At 46.3% G+C, this 16,878-nt stretch overlaps 2 protein-coding genes across 7 annotated transcripts in view; one reads left to right on the plus strand and one right to left on the minus strand.

The window, feature by feature from the left end:
* Nucleotides 1–281: 281 nt before the first annotated feature.
* Nucleotides 282–16,513, minus strand: LOC100647528 (neither inactivation nor afterpotential protein C). Of its 6 annotated transcripts, XM_003393094.4 has the most exons (24): nucleotides 16,371–16,493; nucleotides 11,614–11,850; nucleotides 11,355–11,536; nucleotides 9,716–9,820; nucleotides 7,186–7,574; nucleotides 7,020–7,110; nucleotides 6,854–6,949; nucleotides 6,601–6,786; nucleotides 6,341–6,529; nucleotides 6,066–6,265; nucleotides 5,539–5,879; nucleotides 5,267–5,477; nucleotides 5,061–5,202; nucleotides 4,528–4,989; nucleotides 4,051–4,340; nucleotides 3,729–3,991; nucleotides 3,523–3,597; nucleotides 3,183–3,364; nucleotides 2,905–3,101; nucleotides 2,446–2,546; nucleotides 1,694–1,911; nucleotides 1,429–1,628; nucleotides 1,261–1,351; nucleotides 282–1,187 (listed from the first exon to the last, which is right to left on the minus strand). In XM_003393094.4, exons 2-24 carry the CDS (start codon nucleotides 11,825–11,827, stop codon nucleotides 852–854), a joined length of 4,761 nt encoding a protein of 1,586 aa, XP_003393142.2. In that variant the 5' UTR covers nucleotides 11,828–11,850; nucleotides 16,371–16,493; the 3' UTR covers nucleotides 282–851. The 6 variants fall into 6 exon arrangements, 4 of the variants coding, with proteins under 4 accessions (XP_003393142.2, XP_048261155.1, XP_020723945.2 ...); XM_048405198.1 differs by lacking the exon at nucleotides 3,523–3,597; XM_020868286.2 differs by lacking the exon at nucleotides 2,446–2,546 and having other exon boundaries at nucleotides 1,694–1,823.
* LOC100647833 (protein Wnt-6) overlaps nucleotides 12,165–16,878 on the plus strand; it is a 54,202-nt gene continuing 49,488 nt past the window's right edge. Inside the window, exon 1 of the mRNA XM_012309349.3 lies at nucleotides 12,165–12,350. Coding sequence (XP_012164739.1) covers nucleotides 12,264–12,350 — 87 coding nt within the window. The 5' untranslated portion in view covers nucleotides 12,165–12,263. The remainder of the gene's footprint in view (nucleotides 12,351–16,878) is intronic.

The raw sequence follows: 16,878 nt of genomic DNA on the forward strand, positions 1-16,878 counted from the left end.
ATTTTTTAAAATTTTGGTAACATTCGTGCATCAGTCAGTTGACATTTTTATAAATACTATATATGTACTTCGTAAAAGTGACAGGAGTTTCGTGCTATGCAATAGAACCGGTCGTGCAAGGTGCACTTTGTTGATAATAATTCGATGCTTTCGCGAATGAGTATCATTGCGTGCCATGAAGCGTATGAAAGCGAATTTAAACATAAACCCTTAAGTACCTTTGGCATCCTGTTCATTGTATGATATTCTTGTACATTGTTGTAACTTTTTTTTAAAAATGATTTCCTCTTATTATTATTATTTCTTTCGTTTTGTAATAATGCAAACACCCGCTAACGGTTGAACAAGAGTGTATGCGCGCGCGCGTGTGTGTGTGTGTATATTTGTCGAGGCCAATAAAAAAATAATGGTCATATATCGCACATTGGTAAGGAGCATTGCTAACTGTTGGAGAAGACAGGCAGATAGAAAAAACGAACCATTCGATGAAAATTATCGTACATTGGACAAAAGTGGCGATGGTCGCTCGGGGCGCGAATGAAAGTTACAAAAGAAGTTTATCGTCGAATCGTTGCGGTAACTTGTTTCCATTTAAAAGACAAAGGAAGAAAAGTATTAAAAAAATATACGTATGTACATATTTGTGGATAAAAAAATTTCTCTCCGAGTCAGCAACGTTAGTGGATTGGGTATCGTTCTTTCAAATCATACGAGTCGTGCATTTGTTTCCATCGGGACAGCTACAGGTACCTTGCAGGCTTCTCTTTTTTTCTCGCGGTATTAGCAATTCCAACTAGTCCAGTTTTTATCGTGGTTCGATACATAAGGAGTTTTCGTCGTTGGCTCGAATTTTACAATTCGGCCACGTAACCTTCGATAACGATTCCCGGTGCAATTTCTTCGGTGACACTTTCCGAGACCACGTTGCTTCGACCCCCGGTACCCGTCCGATCTTCTCCCCAGGCTCCTTCCTTCGCATATTTTTCAGACATTCTGACCATTTCATTGGGACTCCATTCGGGAGAATCTCTGCGACTACCTCCGCTTCTGTATACAACGTGTGACTCGTTTTCGCGATTCCCACGATATCCTGAACCTGGCAGTGGTGACGGAGAATGAGAGTAGCTGTCGTAAACGGGTGTACGCTTCATCGACGCTCGATGATGGCTCGTTTTTCTCAACATCGCCTGTTCGAACAAACGTCGACGATTAGATGGAACACTTACGTACGCGTCTGTGTAATTGTTTTCCTTGTCTCACCTGAAAGTTGAACGGTGGTTCGTCGCTGTCTTCGTTACCGTCAGTGTTACTTTTACGACCGATCATCTGTAGTTCCTGAATCGGATTGATACTGAAACGAAAACGAAAAGAAATTTTTCTCAAGATCGTCTGATAACAATAGTTCGTCTTAACTTAGCGTGAACGAACCGATTGGCATTGCCGCTACTCCTGTTAGTTTTATCCTCGTATTCCCAATCGTGGCTACCGGTATCTACGTTGCTTTTACTTCGAATATCCGAGCTATAATTGTCGGCGCTGCGCGTCAAGGGTGGTTGCGATTGATTGAACGGAACAGGTGGAGGCGGTGCGTGTTTTCTAGAGCGTATCGATCCGGTACTATCGTAATTCTGAAAAGGGAGATGGCCAGGAAATGTGACAGCGGCAAATATAATAAGTCGATAACGAAACTTACTGAGCGAGGATTATGAGCGTTAGCAGAAGGTACAGGACTACGATTGCTCGAATGATGTTGAAATCCAGAGTTACCCATTCTGTTCTGGGACGACTCTTCGGGTGGACATCGGACCGAGATATTCGGGTCTCTGGAAAACGGAGTGTCGATCAGACTCTGTCCCTCGGTGCCCGAATGCGCCACTCGCTGTGGCGAGTTCGTTGTTTGAACCTCGACGTCTGAAAAATGCAGAGCAATCCGATGGGGAGTGAGTTCTCTCCGAGAAAAAGAGTCGTCACTCGCCTCAGGTAATCGAGATCTTTTTCGTGTTCTTTTGTACTCTTTTTTTGACGCCCAACACGAATCTTTTAAACGAAATAATCTTGCGTGACAATTGATCGCTATCGACGATTCGAAATTAGTTACTAATTATGCGATTAATTGGCTGAATTGATCGTAATTACGACTGAAAGAGAAAGGGAATTTGATGAAAACACGCTGAGTCGGCCGAGCTACATATACAGAGTGACACGGAATCGGAATCGTTATCGTTTGTTTGAATTTAAGGAGTAGATTACTATTCGGGAAAAGCGTATTCGGCGCACCCTGTATATGTACTCGACGAACTCGGATCGGGCAAAAGAAAGAAGAATGATATTTGAAATGTACGAAAAAGATATGAAAAAGAGTTTCGTTTTCGCGTTGATAAAAGTGTAGAAGCGAGTATCGGTATCGATGCATCTCGACTGAGCGAAACAAAATGTGATAGGCACCTCTGGTACGACTCTTCCTGTTGGCCCACGGCATTGTTTGTCTCCGTAATGGCGCGTCCCAGGCTTCGTGCTCATCGTCAGACGCCGATGACGACGCGGATCTGCGAGAACGTATTTCTCAGTTGACGCCACAAGTCTCCGAAGAGTTCTTAAACGACTCTTACCTCGAGATAGAGACGGCACAACGGAGAACGAAAAATAATGACAAAACAGCGTGCGTACATAAAGTGCAACGCGGAACACGTGGGACAAAAACAAGTAAGAAACATGAAAAACGTGTTAACACATTTCAATTCTTGCCTTTTGCGTAAATTTCCTGGCGATTGGTTCTTAATAAAACGCGAACAAAACATAGAAAATTATGCGTCAGCTACATACGATGCGATTAATGGTGAATGACATCTAATGGTGAGGGTCGACATACAATATTGGTAGGAGAAGAGCGTAAAATCGACTCACCCAACACCTCTCATTCCTCTCGTCATATCGGGAAAAGGTAACTCTTGATGAAAGTTGAAAGGTAACTTGTGCACTTGGGGTGGTTTCAACTGGCCTAAATACGCGGACGTGGAAACGTTTGTATCTACTCGATCTATGGATATTTGTTCATTCGTCGTCGTGAGAGATGCTACTATCGCTTGATTGAACAGATGCACCTGTTTGTGAAAAAAATTTCCGATGAAACCACTCGGAAAGCTATCTATCCTGTTCACACACTGGAAATGGAAATCACTCACTTGTTGCGAGAACTGCACGAGGTCTTGATAGCGGGCTGCACGGTAACGTAGGAGGACTTGGAACACGCTCTTCGACCTCCACTTGCTGCTGTAGAATTTCATCATGTCCATCGTTTCCGGATCCATCTTCCCCTTCCCCAGAAGAGGCGCTGTCTCCTTCCTCACTACATGCCCCCTGTATGCTATTTTTCATATAAGAAATCGCTTGATCATACAATTCTCGAGAAATTATTAATCGAATCCAATTAATCGAATACACGAATGAAAATAGCAACTATTAGGCTCGTCAAAAATCAAATCTCTTTTGTCGCTCGCTTCTTTTTCTTCACCCGCTCCCTACCTTTTTGAATCATCAACGCTGCCTGATCTTCCGACATGTCCACCGATTCGTCCTTGTTTATAGACGCTTTCTTCACTGAAAAAATACTAGTTAAATTTCTCGACAGGGATGGAAGAAGTACGGGCCTCTCGAAAAGCGAAAAACGCGGCGGAATGGAGAATCGGCGCGCACTCGATCTTGCTTCTCCTGACAAACAGTTTACCTACCAACTTCTTTCTTTACGCTCTTCGTGATCTTCGACGCCATGCTTTTGCGTGCCAAAAAGGCTCTCATCATGCACTGAACTTTTACTATCTTCTTCACCTGAGTCTCGTACAATCTCGAAAGGTATTCTTCGTTGTAATACTTCAGAAACACTTTAGTTTTCCCAATTATCCAGCCTTCCATTTTTAATCTGATCAGTAGCAATCGACAATTGTCTTTGGTAATTTCGACATTCTCGTCGAAATCGAAAGCCAGGAATTGGTACCTAAGACCGAAGGATTATTTTTATGTGACAAAAGTGGTGTGGATACTCGAGGAGGTTACCTTCGAAGAAATTCTGGGAAAGATATTCTATGTGGGTAACCACGTTGCCTGGCTCTGGCAGTGTCAAGGACAGCCAACGCTCTGATCTGTTGTCTGACAACGTCTCGATAAAAACCACGAGGCGCCCCTTCGAGATCGGATCTTATGCACCTGATGAAATGGATACCACTACTTCCGCCACCTGCCGAAAGGTTCTTAAGGATTTCGAGGCTGGTGGATTTAAAGGTAGCCGCGCACGTTCTCAATTTCCGTGTCTGGGAGTATTGCCCTCGGGATGCGGTGTTATACCTCTGTTTATAAAATAATAATCGCGAGGTGATCACAATTTTTACATTTCGATTCTTTCCATTTCTTCGGTAGACCGTCGATTATAGCGTATCACTTTCTTTTACTCTTCCGCTTTTCGTTTTACATTTCTCTACATTTATTTTATTTTTACGAAATATCAGACATTGAAATTATATTAAGCAATCTCACCCTTGGTTTCGATGTTTCCTGCATGAGCGCGCCCCATTTGCCTTTGCTCGTCTTCTTTTCCGCAATTTTCGGATGGTCAACGACAACGGTCAAATTCCCAGCTTTCGTCAGTTTGTTCGTGAACATTTCTTTCACGGTTTCGATAGACGATTGCCTGAACGTTTCGATTATTTCCGGAGGAAGAAAATCGCGATTCTTCTCGGCAATCTCGCTAGCGTCGTAAAGCAATTTCCCCGTGTAATGAGCGACCGTAAATTCGTGAGAGCTCACCGCTTTTATATAAATATTGTCCGATCGTTGCTGGACTTTGTTTATGATATATTGATAATCGAGCATATTTTTCGATGCATTATCGATTATACTGAATAAACCTCTGTCTCTGCTCATTAACTGATCTATCGCGTCTTTGTTGTCGTAAAAGTGCAAACGTTGCATCGGTATATCTTCTTCTTCTTGTTCTTGCTATGGACCAAGATCGTTACAAGAATCTTATCCGCCTAGAAATTCGAGTAGAATTTTTCACGAAACCTTACCATTTCCCAAGCGAATATCCTTTGGTTGTAATAACATTGCATTTGTTCGTTCATGGTGTTTACCACTAGCTGCTCGAGTCGGTTGGTTGCGAAGCACTCGAATCCAAACATGTCCATTATGTTAATCGCATATTTGTCACCGCTGAAAGGTACGCATATATTTTAGATAATTCCATCTTGTTAATTAATTTCGTTTTGAAACTCACAATAAAGCACGAGTAACCGTAAACTTGAAATTGATAGTATTCGTTATCCAATCGACCAATCGCTGATAGATCGTATTGGCCAATACGTCCCTCGCTTCTTTCGCTTCCTCGCAACTGTGCCTTCTACGTACGGCATTTCCCTTTACGATCACGCAATAATTAAGCAACGCCCAATTAAATTTCTTTTCGTCTAGGTTAAGAAGTTGGGCGACTAAAATACGAAAATTCATTTAGACATAAACTTTTGCGGATAAAATATTGATATTTCATACCTCTGTTAGCCGCATCGTTGTTGTCCATATCAGCTTCCCCGTTGTTACCTTCGACGAAACGAATTTCTCCCAGATTTAAAATCGCTGCTAATATCCTCCAGATGGTTTCGCAATACTCTTCCATTTCTAAGATTGTCAGATTTTCCTTGAGTTCTTCGAACTTGGCCACGTTCCCGCGTGGATCGTTTCGAACTTTGAACGATCGTTTCCTCTCTGTTCCCTTCTCGCTTATTCTGAGGTATCGCATCCTTCTTCCCGGTGGTAGATGATACTGTTTCAACTTGCTTATGGCGTCGAGGCCGTCGTAAAAGTAGTACAGCACGTGAAAATTCGATTGATTCCTGTCGAGAAGATATATCTCGCGACTACCGTGACCAATCGATAAACGTACGATTAGATCTACCGCTAAAGTTGCAACGCAATCTCGAAATCTAACATACGAGTAAATTGCTAGTTTTAGTTGCACAGAATCCAGTAATGGAACAACCTAATGCGCGCTAGCGTAAATAGCAGATCACGATATTAACCTGTCGCGGGTAGAAACTCGCCACTTCTCTAACTGATATAACCAAAATATAGCGCCGGAGGCTTTCCCAGAACTTCCGTATGTTGTCTCCAGTTCCAGCACGCACCTGGTCGAATTAGGATTTAGAGGCGTGGCAGCGTTGCTGAAAGCGTGAATCACTTTAATAGCTCGCATTAATCTCGCCCCGATGTCTTGCAAGCTCTGCAATCAAACGTACGACGATCAGGTCGAAAAACAGCTTGTTCGGTTTACGTGATTCAGCCGATAATCGCTTACTTTTCCTAGATACATGAGATGTCGAACAAGGTGCATCAGGTTGGTCGTTTTTCCCGAATTGCTCTCGCCGGCTAGTAAAATATGTTGAGCCTCTTCGTTGTGCAGCACGTCTTGATAGGCGCTGTCGGCTACAGAGTATATGTGAGGCGCGTTATCCGATCGCGACTTGAATTGGTATTTTGTGTGATACTGGAATCAAGGGAAGAGTCGATAATTAGTGCGATTTCGTTTGACGGGTTAGATCGATGCACGATTCTTACATCGGACCCGTAAATATCCTGTTGCTCGTTCGGATTTAAAATCAAAAGGATATCGCCAATAAAGCTGTGGTAGTAACCTTGCCGCAATCTCTCGTGTAGTTCGTCCAAAATCGTATCTTCCGTGAGCGTCTCGAGAGCGGCTAGATCTTCCATGAACATAGGTTCTAGAGGGTCTGTTTGATGAGTCTGGAGGAGAGATAAAAGAAAAGTATATCTAGTGACAATACCGCGTCACGTTTGCTCGAAACGTTACCTTCAGGAAACCCTTTCGAACTATTACTTCCGGTCTTCTCACGTGTTTGCCTTTCGCACAGACGTCCGTCATTAATATCTTGATCTCTTTCGCTAGCTAGAAACATCGTTGTCGTTATCACCTTCTCTACTCGGACCGTTCCAGGAAAATCTTTTTACCGCCTTACCAGAAAATCGTTCGCGGATGAATCCGCTAAAAAAGGGTGTTCGGCTATTTCCGCCATAAACGGTCTGTTCTCAGGATTTTTCTCGAGACATCTGCAACGACATTGGAATGAATCGAACGTCAGTGACGTAAAAGTGTAATATTCGTGCGGTATTTGGAGAACGTACTCGGCTATAAAGTCGTTAAAATTTTGCGACCAGTTGGACGGTCTGTATAAATTTGGCGGCGGATTTCGAACTATTTGGAACAACGCTCTGGTGGGATGCATATCTTGAAACGGTGGTTTTCCGTCAGCCAACTCGATCGCTGTAATTCCGACCGCCCAAACATCGGCTCTGCTACCATATCCTTCGGAGCTGTTGCCTTTGCTCATGGCCACCTCCGGCGCCATCCAACTCGGTGATCCTATACACGTATATCTCTTTCCCATTTCACCTTGGAACATCTTCGATAGCCCAAAATCGACCAACTTCACTTCTCCTTCTCTGGTCAGTAAAATATTACTGCCGCGAATATCACGGTGCATCACGTTGTGCTCGTTGAGATAAACCATCGCCTGAGAAGCAGGGTGTCTCTTTAAGATTTGAAAGAGGACGAGTCGACGAAGCGCGATCGAATATCTCTGGTTTGGACTTCCTTCTTCTTTCGATACTCCGTAGCGCGATTTCGTCGGCAGAGTAGACATCGGTACCTCCTCGACCTTCGCGGGCATTTATTTCGCGTGTAATTTGCCGGCATTAAACGTCAACGTGGCCTGATTTACCGCACGAGCGACCGTGGACGAATCGCTACTGGGTCCATGGAACACGTACCAACTCGAACAAGAAGGCGACGTCCGAAGAGAAGAAGAAGGGGTTGCGTGCACTTTACGAGAAAGGATGGTAAGACGAGCAAAGAGAGACAAAGAAAGAGAAGAACGAAGCACGTAGGAAATCCCGCACGTGTGCGCTATAGGTTGAAAAACGCTTCTGTAAATATGGTCGCTGCAAGCGGAAAACGCATCGATGTCCGATAATTTCATTCGATCGGAAATCAATCGGGTCGAAGACGATACACGGTAAAGAGGTAAAATATCTTCTGTCGTGTAACGTACGAGAAATTAGAGACGATCGAACGCGTAACACGGCGAACTGACGACTCCGCGACGGTAATGCGCATCGAATGCTTAGCCTTTCATGCTACTTGACAGTTTCATCGATCCTATCTTTTCTTGGCAGCGTGTATGAAAAGTTGATTGGTCGATGGGTCCGTAAGCGTAGCACAAATATATAGAGAAATAGCATCCAAGGTAGGAAGTATTCGCGCGCGAATTCGTTGAGGTTTGAGGAATCAGGTTCATGAAGTTCTCACGGCGAAGATAATTAGCAGAACCCATCGATTTTACGCGGTACCGATGTTTTTGCAGGGATACCGAGCCGCGAACCATGTCACGAGCACGTCTCGGGTATACCGAACGGAAAGGAAACGACGCACGATTCGAAACGGAAACGCGCGTTTTACCCTCGGCGCCGATCAGGTTGCAGCGTTTGACGCGTAAATGACACCTGTTCATTCCGGTGTCCAGCACTTTTTTTTCTTCTAAATGTTTCCTTGGTGTTCTTTCGGTTTCCGTAGTTGTTTCGCGGACCGCGACGCTCGCAGAGGATACCGAGTCGGAGAAACGTCTCGTACGATATTAAGGTAAATTATATTCCAGGAGGAAAGAGAACGGAATTATGGAACATTATCCCATTGTGACCGAGCGAATCCTTTCCCTAGTAAAATTATAGACCTCGAGGCGGGAAACGTTCGCAATTCGCCCGTGTCGCGATTCTTGGTTATTCCTTGGTTGATCCTTTTCGTTCTTACGTTTCTACCGCGAGTGTAAGGTCCTATGCATCCTTAGCCGCGCGCGAGATCTCCAACTCTGTCCTTGACTATAACGCGCGCGCGCGAGCCTTCTCCTGGGACAGAGAAACGCGAGTACCGGCGTCAGAGGAGAATGGGACGGAAGTCTTTGCGCTCTTGATCTCCGCTGGATGCAACCGGAGAGATCGCTGTGCGAACAGCGCGGAGAAGGGCGAACGAGCGGGCAGCCTTTCATTTGCGAGCAGGTTAATTAGCGAGCTATCTCGCCTGTCTTATTTGTAATTTATACGCCGTAGAATGCGGTCCATTGACGCGCGTCTTTCGCGATCTTTCTCGTGCTCCCTGGTTTTGCGCGTACGCAAAAGCGAATACGTACTCGGTGAATGCCGTCGCGAGTTACCCCGTCGCGCGAGACCAGCTCCTTTCGTCGACGCCACGCAAGACATTCGGATCGCGTTACGGAACCAACTACCTCATTCCCTCTTCCTTTGTCCGCTTTCCGACGTCATTTTTATTCTTTCTTCTCCTTCTCCTTCTCCTCTTCGTTTCCTTTACCTTCTTCAATTCGACTTGAATAACCTCAAAAATGATTCTTCTACTTGCAACGCCTATGCCTGCCTGGTTGCAATGACACTGGGTATACTCGAAATATGCCAAAGATAACCTGCTTTGGTTATCCTGTTCTCTGTTGCTTTCGGTTTCGTACGCATTACAAAAATGCTGTTCGTTCCAAATTAAAGCGAAAAGTCCGTAAGGGGTATCGCGAAATAATATCTAATACGAAGAAATTGCAGTATTTCCAGCGCTTCGTCAAGCTTCATTTCGCTCTATCAGCTTTGCGAAATTTACCTGAATCACCTCCTTCAAGATAAAGCCTATGTGTTCTTCGCGCATTTTCTTGTCCATAGCTAGAAGACCGTGCACGAGATCCATCACAGTGCCACCCTCGCAGAGCTACAAATCGTACAAAGAATATTAAACAGACAATAGAAGGTAAAACTCGCGGGCTATAGGAGCATGATGTTTGCGTATATTAAGATAGGTAAGAGAGAGCCACTCTGATGTGCCGATTCTTAAAATTATATCGTAATCACGGCTTAAGAAAGCAATCTTCGATTTGAGTCGCCACTTCGTACGTCGCGTTGATAGCTTGGCTTTAGCCGCGAAATTGAGGAAGCAATTTAAATCGAGTATTCGAGGAGAAGCTTAATTTTCCTAGTGATTTCACGTAATTGCCTGCGATCTCGATATCTAAGATTCGACGTTAACGGTTCTTGTTTCTATTTCTAACGCGAGACCAGCGCAGTTTCAGAAATCAAGAATTTTATTCGTATTCTGGCAAATTCGTCATCGTTCGGTTTCGTGTCTGTGAATCTGGATGGGGAAGCTCTTAGTCGTACAGTACGAGCTTTAAGCGGACTGAACAAGCACGCGATGCACACGGTCGATGCATTCTTTCGGGCGAAAGCGCATCGAGCGCTGCACGAAAACTTGGTCTACTGGCAACCGTAAAACCTGCCCGTGATACGATATGAAATACCATCGGCGATAAATCTTAGCTACATTGTCGTTGCGTGTCGTTCCTCTTTTCCAGCTTGTTCCTTGCCTGCCGCTCTCCCGGTCTGGTCTTGCCTTCGCGAACGTTTACCGGGCTTTTTACCGGGATCGATTGACTTGCAAAACCGTCGTTATTTTCTTTGTTACCCGTGTCAAGCCACCTATTGTACACCTGTTTCTTTACCCGTGTTCTCCATCTTCGCCCGTACACTATCTCGTGACTGTATAATCCTCGATAACGAGCAACTTATCGTGCTATCGTGAAATTCGTTTTCAAATAGAAACACATTGGTAAATTTTAAATTATAAAACGTAGCGACATCGTGTCGAGGCTGGTGCGTCAAAGGAAGAAAAACGGAACGTCATTGATATTTAGAGAGCAGCAGAAAGGTTGAACGTGCACGCGTATACGTTAAATCGAATATCGACGTTTTGCTTGAGATAAGTAATAATATTTCGGGCGCACCGAGGAGGTCCACCCGTAAATTAGGGCCGCGACGTGCCAGGGCTCACCTGCGTACACGAACGAGTTTAATGATTGTTTAATGGCCGCGCGTGTCGTAAATTATCCGTGTATTCGACCGTCTCAAATGCTTGAAATTGCCTCCGGGTCCTGGCATGGGTACGTACAGCAACTCTTCCATCGCCGTTGCCATCCGTCTTTTTTCTTTATTTCTTTCCTTCTTTCTCCTCACCCACCCCTTCGGCCTCGTCCACCCGAACCCCACCCTCGCTCCTCTCATGCCGTGTCTGTTCGCGGTCTCCAAACTTTTCTTTTTTTCTCCGAAGAATTACGATGTTAGAGGAGTGGCGTTACGGGGTATATCTTGGGATCGATGTTCAAACGCGATATAAACGTTTCAGGCAAATAACACTTACGTCGTATGCGATAATGCCGTAACTTCGAGACGAACCCTCGGGCAAACCTTACCTCCATGACGAACCATATTTGATCGTACTCCGTCTTCTTGCCAGATCTTCTGCGATAAATCCCATAAAAGTCTGGCAGATTAGGATGAGACGCAAAGTCACGAAGAATCTTGTATTCCTCGATGATCAAGGATTGTGACTCAGGAGTGAGTTTCTGCACCTTCACGGCGACTCTCTTGTTTCCTGTAAGAATACAAGGCGTGTCGAAGAAAACGTATCGTGAAACTGACAGTTGTAAAAACCAATTGTCGAAACTGTACCGGCTTGTTGATCGATCGCTTCGTAAACATCGCCGCACACGCCAGAACCTATGCACTCTCTGAGCAGATAACGTTTTCCGGGATCCTGTATGCTATCGAAACGCTGCAGGGTGTTTCTTCCTCGATCGTCGAGATCGTCTTCGTGCTCACCTCTGCCACCCCCTCGTCTGTGCTGTTCCTTGCCACCTCTCCTCTCGTATCCGTACTCGCTCATTTTCGGTCGTTTCTCGTCGCTGTCTGAAACATCGGGAAAACAAAACGATTGCTCGTTCGATATTCTGTTAAACGCGAGATGAAAACAGAAGGAGAAAAAGTTGTGGCTTTGAGCGGTGGAACGAACGATTGCGCGATCGAAACGTATCAAGAAGAATCGGAAATGATTCTATCGTGGATGGCAAACAAGAGGAAAAAGAACGGAAGAAATAAAATTTAAACGGTTCCGATCGAGTTGCATAGAGGAAAAACCTCTGCTCGGTGCATTCCATGGAAACCGCACGACAAAAAGTTCATTAATTTTGTTCTCGTTTCCAGGATAGAGTGCTCGCGTCGATGCAGCGGCATAGGAAGAGATCGTCGCGTACCTCTTCACACTCACGGGAAAGCGGGACCGGTGCCTCTTTCTATCTGTTCGAACGACGAGATGGTCGAGAATGACTCTTCGAAGAGAACGCTCTACGGATTTTTTACGAGAGGCCAGGTTCGGCCGGTCGAGGGTTTCATGGCGCATCGGCACAAAGGTGAGTGCTAATTATATTCTTTCTCGAGTGCCGCGTGAACGAGTGGTAATCGCTAATTAGTAGCTTGCTTCCTGAATGCTTCTACGAGGGAAGGCTAAAGCTGCGTCAGGAATTCGAAAGATATCGCGTTCGGTTCTGGATCGGAAATCATCGCGGTTCTCCTCCATCTCCTGTCTACCGTGTAATGCCGAATATAGAACATTCTCTTTTCGAGTTCTGAATATCTTGCGATAACCAACGAGCCGTGTTACAGTTGTACCGATTCGTCGTTCGCCGGGTAATCGCGATGTAGTCGGGGCCAGCCAGTATACGGTAGAACTTGCGGGTTTTCTGTGGCTTTCACTCTTCCAGCTATGATCATAGATCGTACGACGACGTTTCACAATTTTTCAGACACCGTCGATACTTTGACATCGTTGATTCGCGATAACGCGATAACGCGGTAACGCGGTAGAATTTTTTTTATACGAAAAGCCGAATTAATTGTCAAACGTCAGTTACGTCTTCTTTTTCGCCGTCCGGACCTCATCTGGTACTTGTAGGGCTGCGGAAACTGCTGTACGGCAATGCACATCCCATTTATCGGATCCTACGGATTGCGTAAGGGTTACGGTTGGCTCGCTTAGTTGCCTTACCAAAGACACGATCGATGCGGTTCTACTTTGGTCGACTCTATGGACCTTTGCTTTTCTCTATGTATAGCCATTATTGCGTGTGGGCAGTTGATAAGCTTCGTTGGCACGAAACTGCCAGCGGGAATCTCTTCGTTATTGGATCATTAGTCTAAGTTACGTAATCCCCTCGTCGAATTCATTAGCGGAGTTGCCAAGGTAATAAGTCGCGTTTGGCGACAGTTTGCCTCTGGTGAATGCAGGTTACTCGTTCTGTACTAATGCGTTTAAGTTTCCGCGATTCGTTCGGTCGGAGGCGTGGGCTTTCTCTCGGTCTGATCGGCGATGACGATTCCGCGAAATCGCGTGAATCTCGAGACGTTGATCCGCGAGAAAACGCGAAGGAAAAGCGAAAATGGAAGAGAAGAGTGAGAAAATAGGAGAGGAGAGGGAGGAGAGAGAGGTGTGGGATGGTATGGGAGGGGGGAGTGAGTAACGAGAGGATTCGCGTCGTTAGCCAATTCATTTATTCCCGGTGGGTCGGCGCTCGTCCAGCATAATCCGTCGATTTGTCGGCGCGGCGTGTCTCGTGTAATGCTGCTTCTTGCCGCTTCTTGCCGCTTGTAATCGAAGAGGGAAAGGGAAAGGGAGAAAGGGTAAGGGAGAGAGAGAAGATGAGAGAGGTATGGAGCGAGAGGGCGACGCGTCACTGACTATATGTGAACGAACGGACGTAAGAAACTCGGGTTGATCCACGATGTCCACACGATGGTTCTGTTCTGTTCTGTTCTGCTCGTATGCGATACGACGCTGCTCCTTCGCTTCCTCTCAGTTTTCTCAGTGGTCTCTCGCGAACGAGCGCCGCGCACCTTCGCTCCTTCCCCTTCTGCTTCTTCCTTTTCCTCGTTGTTGGTCGTCGAGCGGTGCAGGTTTATCGGTACGACAGGGCGTTAAATTATTGATGCCCGACTGCGCGTCGCGAGAAGACGAACGAGAAGAAAGGAAGAAGGGTAGCGAGGTAAGGACGGGTCCTGTGATTTCAGAAAAAGCTTTCCGTGCCACTCGGTCCATCGGTTCTTTCTCTTCGTCTTCGTTCTCGCGCTGGTCCGCGAGTCACGTCCTCTCTCTTTTCTTCTTCCGAGGCGAACCTGTGCAGGGCTCGCGCTCTTTAAAAGGGAACGAGCGTGGGGGCGACGAAACGATCGTTGTGGGAAAGTTTCGCGGACCTACACGATCCTCCGGTCGAATCGAAAATCGGTCATTCTCGATCGACGACCATCTCCTTCGCCCGTCATCTCCGTCTTCTCGGTCACCTCGGTCACTTTCGTTATCTTCGTCGCTTCTATCGTCGTCCGACCTATTTCTTCTATTCCCGTGCTCATCTTCCTTCGCTGCCGATAAGACTAAGCGAAGCGAAACGAAAGTTGGGCGGGTTCGAAGTTTCGAACGCAAACTCCCCGAAAAGAACCGTGTGGGAAAGTCGATATCCGTTGGCCGAGGAAGGTCTCCTGCTATAGCGCCGGAATGTTAGCACCGCGAATCCCTGGGAAGAAGCAGCAACGCCAGTAGTGGCGGTGGAAGAAGAAGAAGAAGAGGAAGAAAAAGAGGCGTAGAAGCCGAAAACGATCGGCAGCCGACCGGTTCGGACCGGTTGAAAAGGGTTCGACACTCCTTTCGCCGGAAAGTACGGTAAACTGGTGACAAGTGGCTTGTTCTCTCACTTTTCTGTTTCTCCGCAGAATCATCGTACCTTTAAACACGACGCGTCTCACCTCGTTAATCGGAAAAACTAGTAAACGCAAATCGTCGTTCTCTTGATTCGGCGATCGATTCCCGTTTCGTCGGCTATCACGCCGCCTCTCGTACTTTGCGGAAAAACTGGTGTACCGACGTCGTCGCGTATCGGTACGCGCGACGATATCGAAGCTCGCCGATCGACGAGGCAGACGGATCGTCAAGGTACGCGGATCTCGGTGGCAGACGAGACGCGGTGTTTTCCCCATGAGGCACGAGGCTTCCGCTTCTTGCACTTCGTTCTCTCCTTGTTTCCCTCTGCTTCCCTCTGCTTCCCTCTCTTTCTCTCCGCTACCTTTTACAGATTCTCGAAGATCGATCCTTTCGGCAGATAACGCGTTCTCCTCTTTGGGATTCCGAGGCGGAGGTGTCGCTATTCTCGCGATCGAGCCAGGCTCGAAAAATCGCTCGTTCGTTGCCGGTCGTACGTTATTTCCGTCAGGGGGTTAATCGATACCGAGAATCTCGCCGCTGTTCTTCTTCCTCGAAGCTCATGCAACATTTAACTTTCCGCTATATTCTCCTCGAGCTCGCGGCTCGCGCTTACGATTCCCTCGTCTCTTTCTTTCGATCTTGTCTTACCACAATGTACCTCTTGTCCTTTCTTTTTTTCATCTTCCTTCTCGTTCTCGTTAGAAATACCGATACGTCGGTCCAACTACCGCGTGTCCGTCTTCGTCATTCTTGCTCGACCGAAGTTGGTTCGAAACGACACCTGCCTGGATTTACCTCCACGGTAGCTGCACCGCTACGAGACGAACGTTCTCCACGGGGCTCGCAGCTCAGCTACCTTCCGTCTTCTCCCGTTCTCTTTGTATTTACGGATTTCTCTCTTTTTCTCGTGGCAAAACATCCTGAAACACATGTTCCGGCACCTTCGAGACGCGCACCGTGGAACGTAAAGCACATCGCATATACACCTTCTTTCCTTTTTCTACTACTCCTCCTCTTCTTCCTCTTCTCTTCTTCTTCCTCCTCTTCTTCCTCCTTCTTCTCGTGGACCTGCTTCTTTCAGTCTTTCCTCTTTTCCTCCCTTCCTCTCCTTTTCACCAACTCTTTGTCTCTCTCTATTCCGACCTTCGAGCGAAACTTGTTAATTGCGGTATTATTCGCGATCCGAAAACGATAACGGTGTCTCGGCAGCGAAGTTCGCGATCTCGAGGTCGTTCGCGATAATACGGCTCCTTCTGAGTTCGATCGGGCTCGAAATAAGTGCACGTAATTGGAATATATCGTAAAATTTCACTCGTTCGTCGAACGATCGCTTTCGAATCGAGATCAAATTGATCCACGAAGCGTGGAAAGAATCGTCGCGTAATTAAACTAACAAGCGGGAATTTTTTGGCGACCGATCGAAAGGGCGAATCTGACGAGAACGAGATCACTGGCTGGCTGTTTACACGGTTTATTCGATCGGACGAATTTTCTCGACGGCTCGTCGCTGATTCTTTTCATCGGATTTCGGAGAGTCGACGCGCTAGAGAGGAGTTTGCCTGTGTAAAGATCTAGCAACGGACGAAACGAAGGGTTTTCACGGAAGGTGCAAAACACTTACTCGTAAGGGACAAGTAACAGGGGAGGGATGCTCTTAGCGTTGGCTCGCGATGAAACTCACCTCTAATTAAAACGTCTGGCAGGTTGTGCAGGCCCTGCGGCGTCCACCCTCGCAATGTTCGCAATGCTCGTACGCCGGAGTAAGAGCCGAGCTCTACGACGCTCGTGCAGGGTGGTAGTCACGATTGCGTCGAGGGGGTGCTGCTGGGGAGGGGTGCTTGGCTTCCATGATCCAATAACGCCGACTTAATTAACTAACTGCTAACTCGCAAGCCTGTTAGCTCATTGATTTCGTATGCGAGATCGTCGTCCAGTTCCGACTCACTCTTTCTTTTTTTCTCTCTCTCTCTCTTTCTCTCTCCTTTTTTGTCTCTTGTTGCTTCTGGTTCCTTTCGAGGAAGTATGCATAGTTTTTTCTTTTGTCAATCAAGTGCATATTTTTCGATTTTCCCGGTGTTTTCACATTATCGACGAGTCACATTATCAGGGAGTAATAGATTAAATAAGATAAAAAAGGAATAACGATCGTTATCGTTGTCTACGAAGATTCGCGTAGGCAATTGTTGTTG

Source organism: Bombus terrestris, chromosome 1, assembly GCF_910591885.1.
Source record: "Bombus terrestris chromosome 1, iyBomTerr1.2, whole genome shotgun sequence".
Classification (NCBI taxonomy): Eukaryota; Metazoa; Arthropoda; class Insecta; order Hymenoptera; family Apidae; genus Bombus; species Bombus terrestris.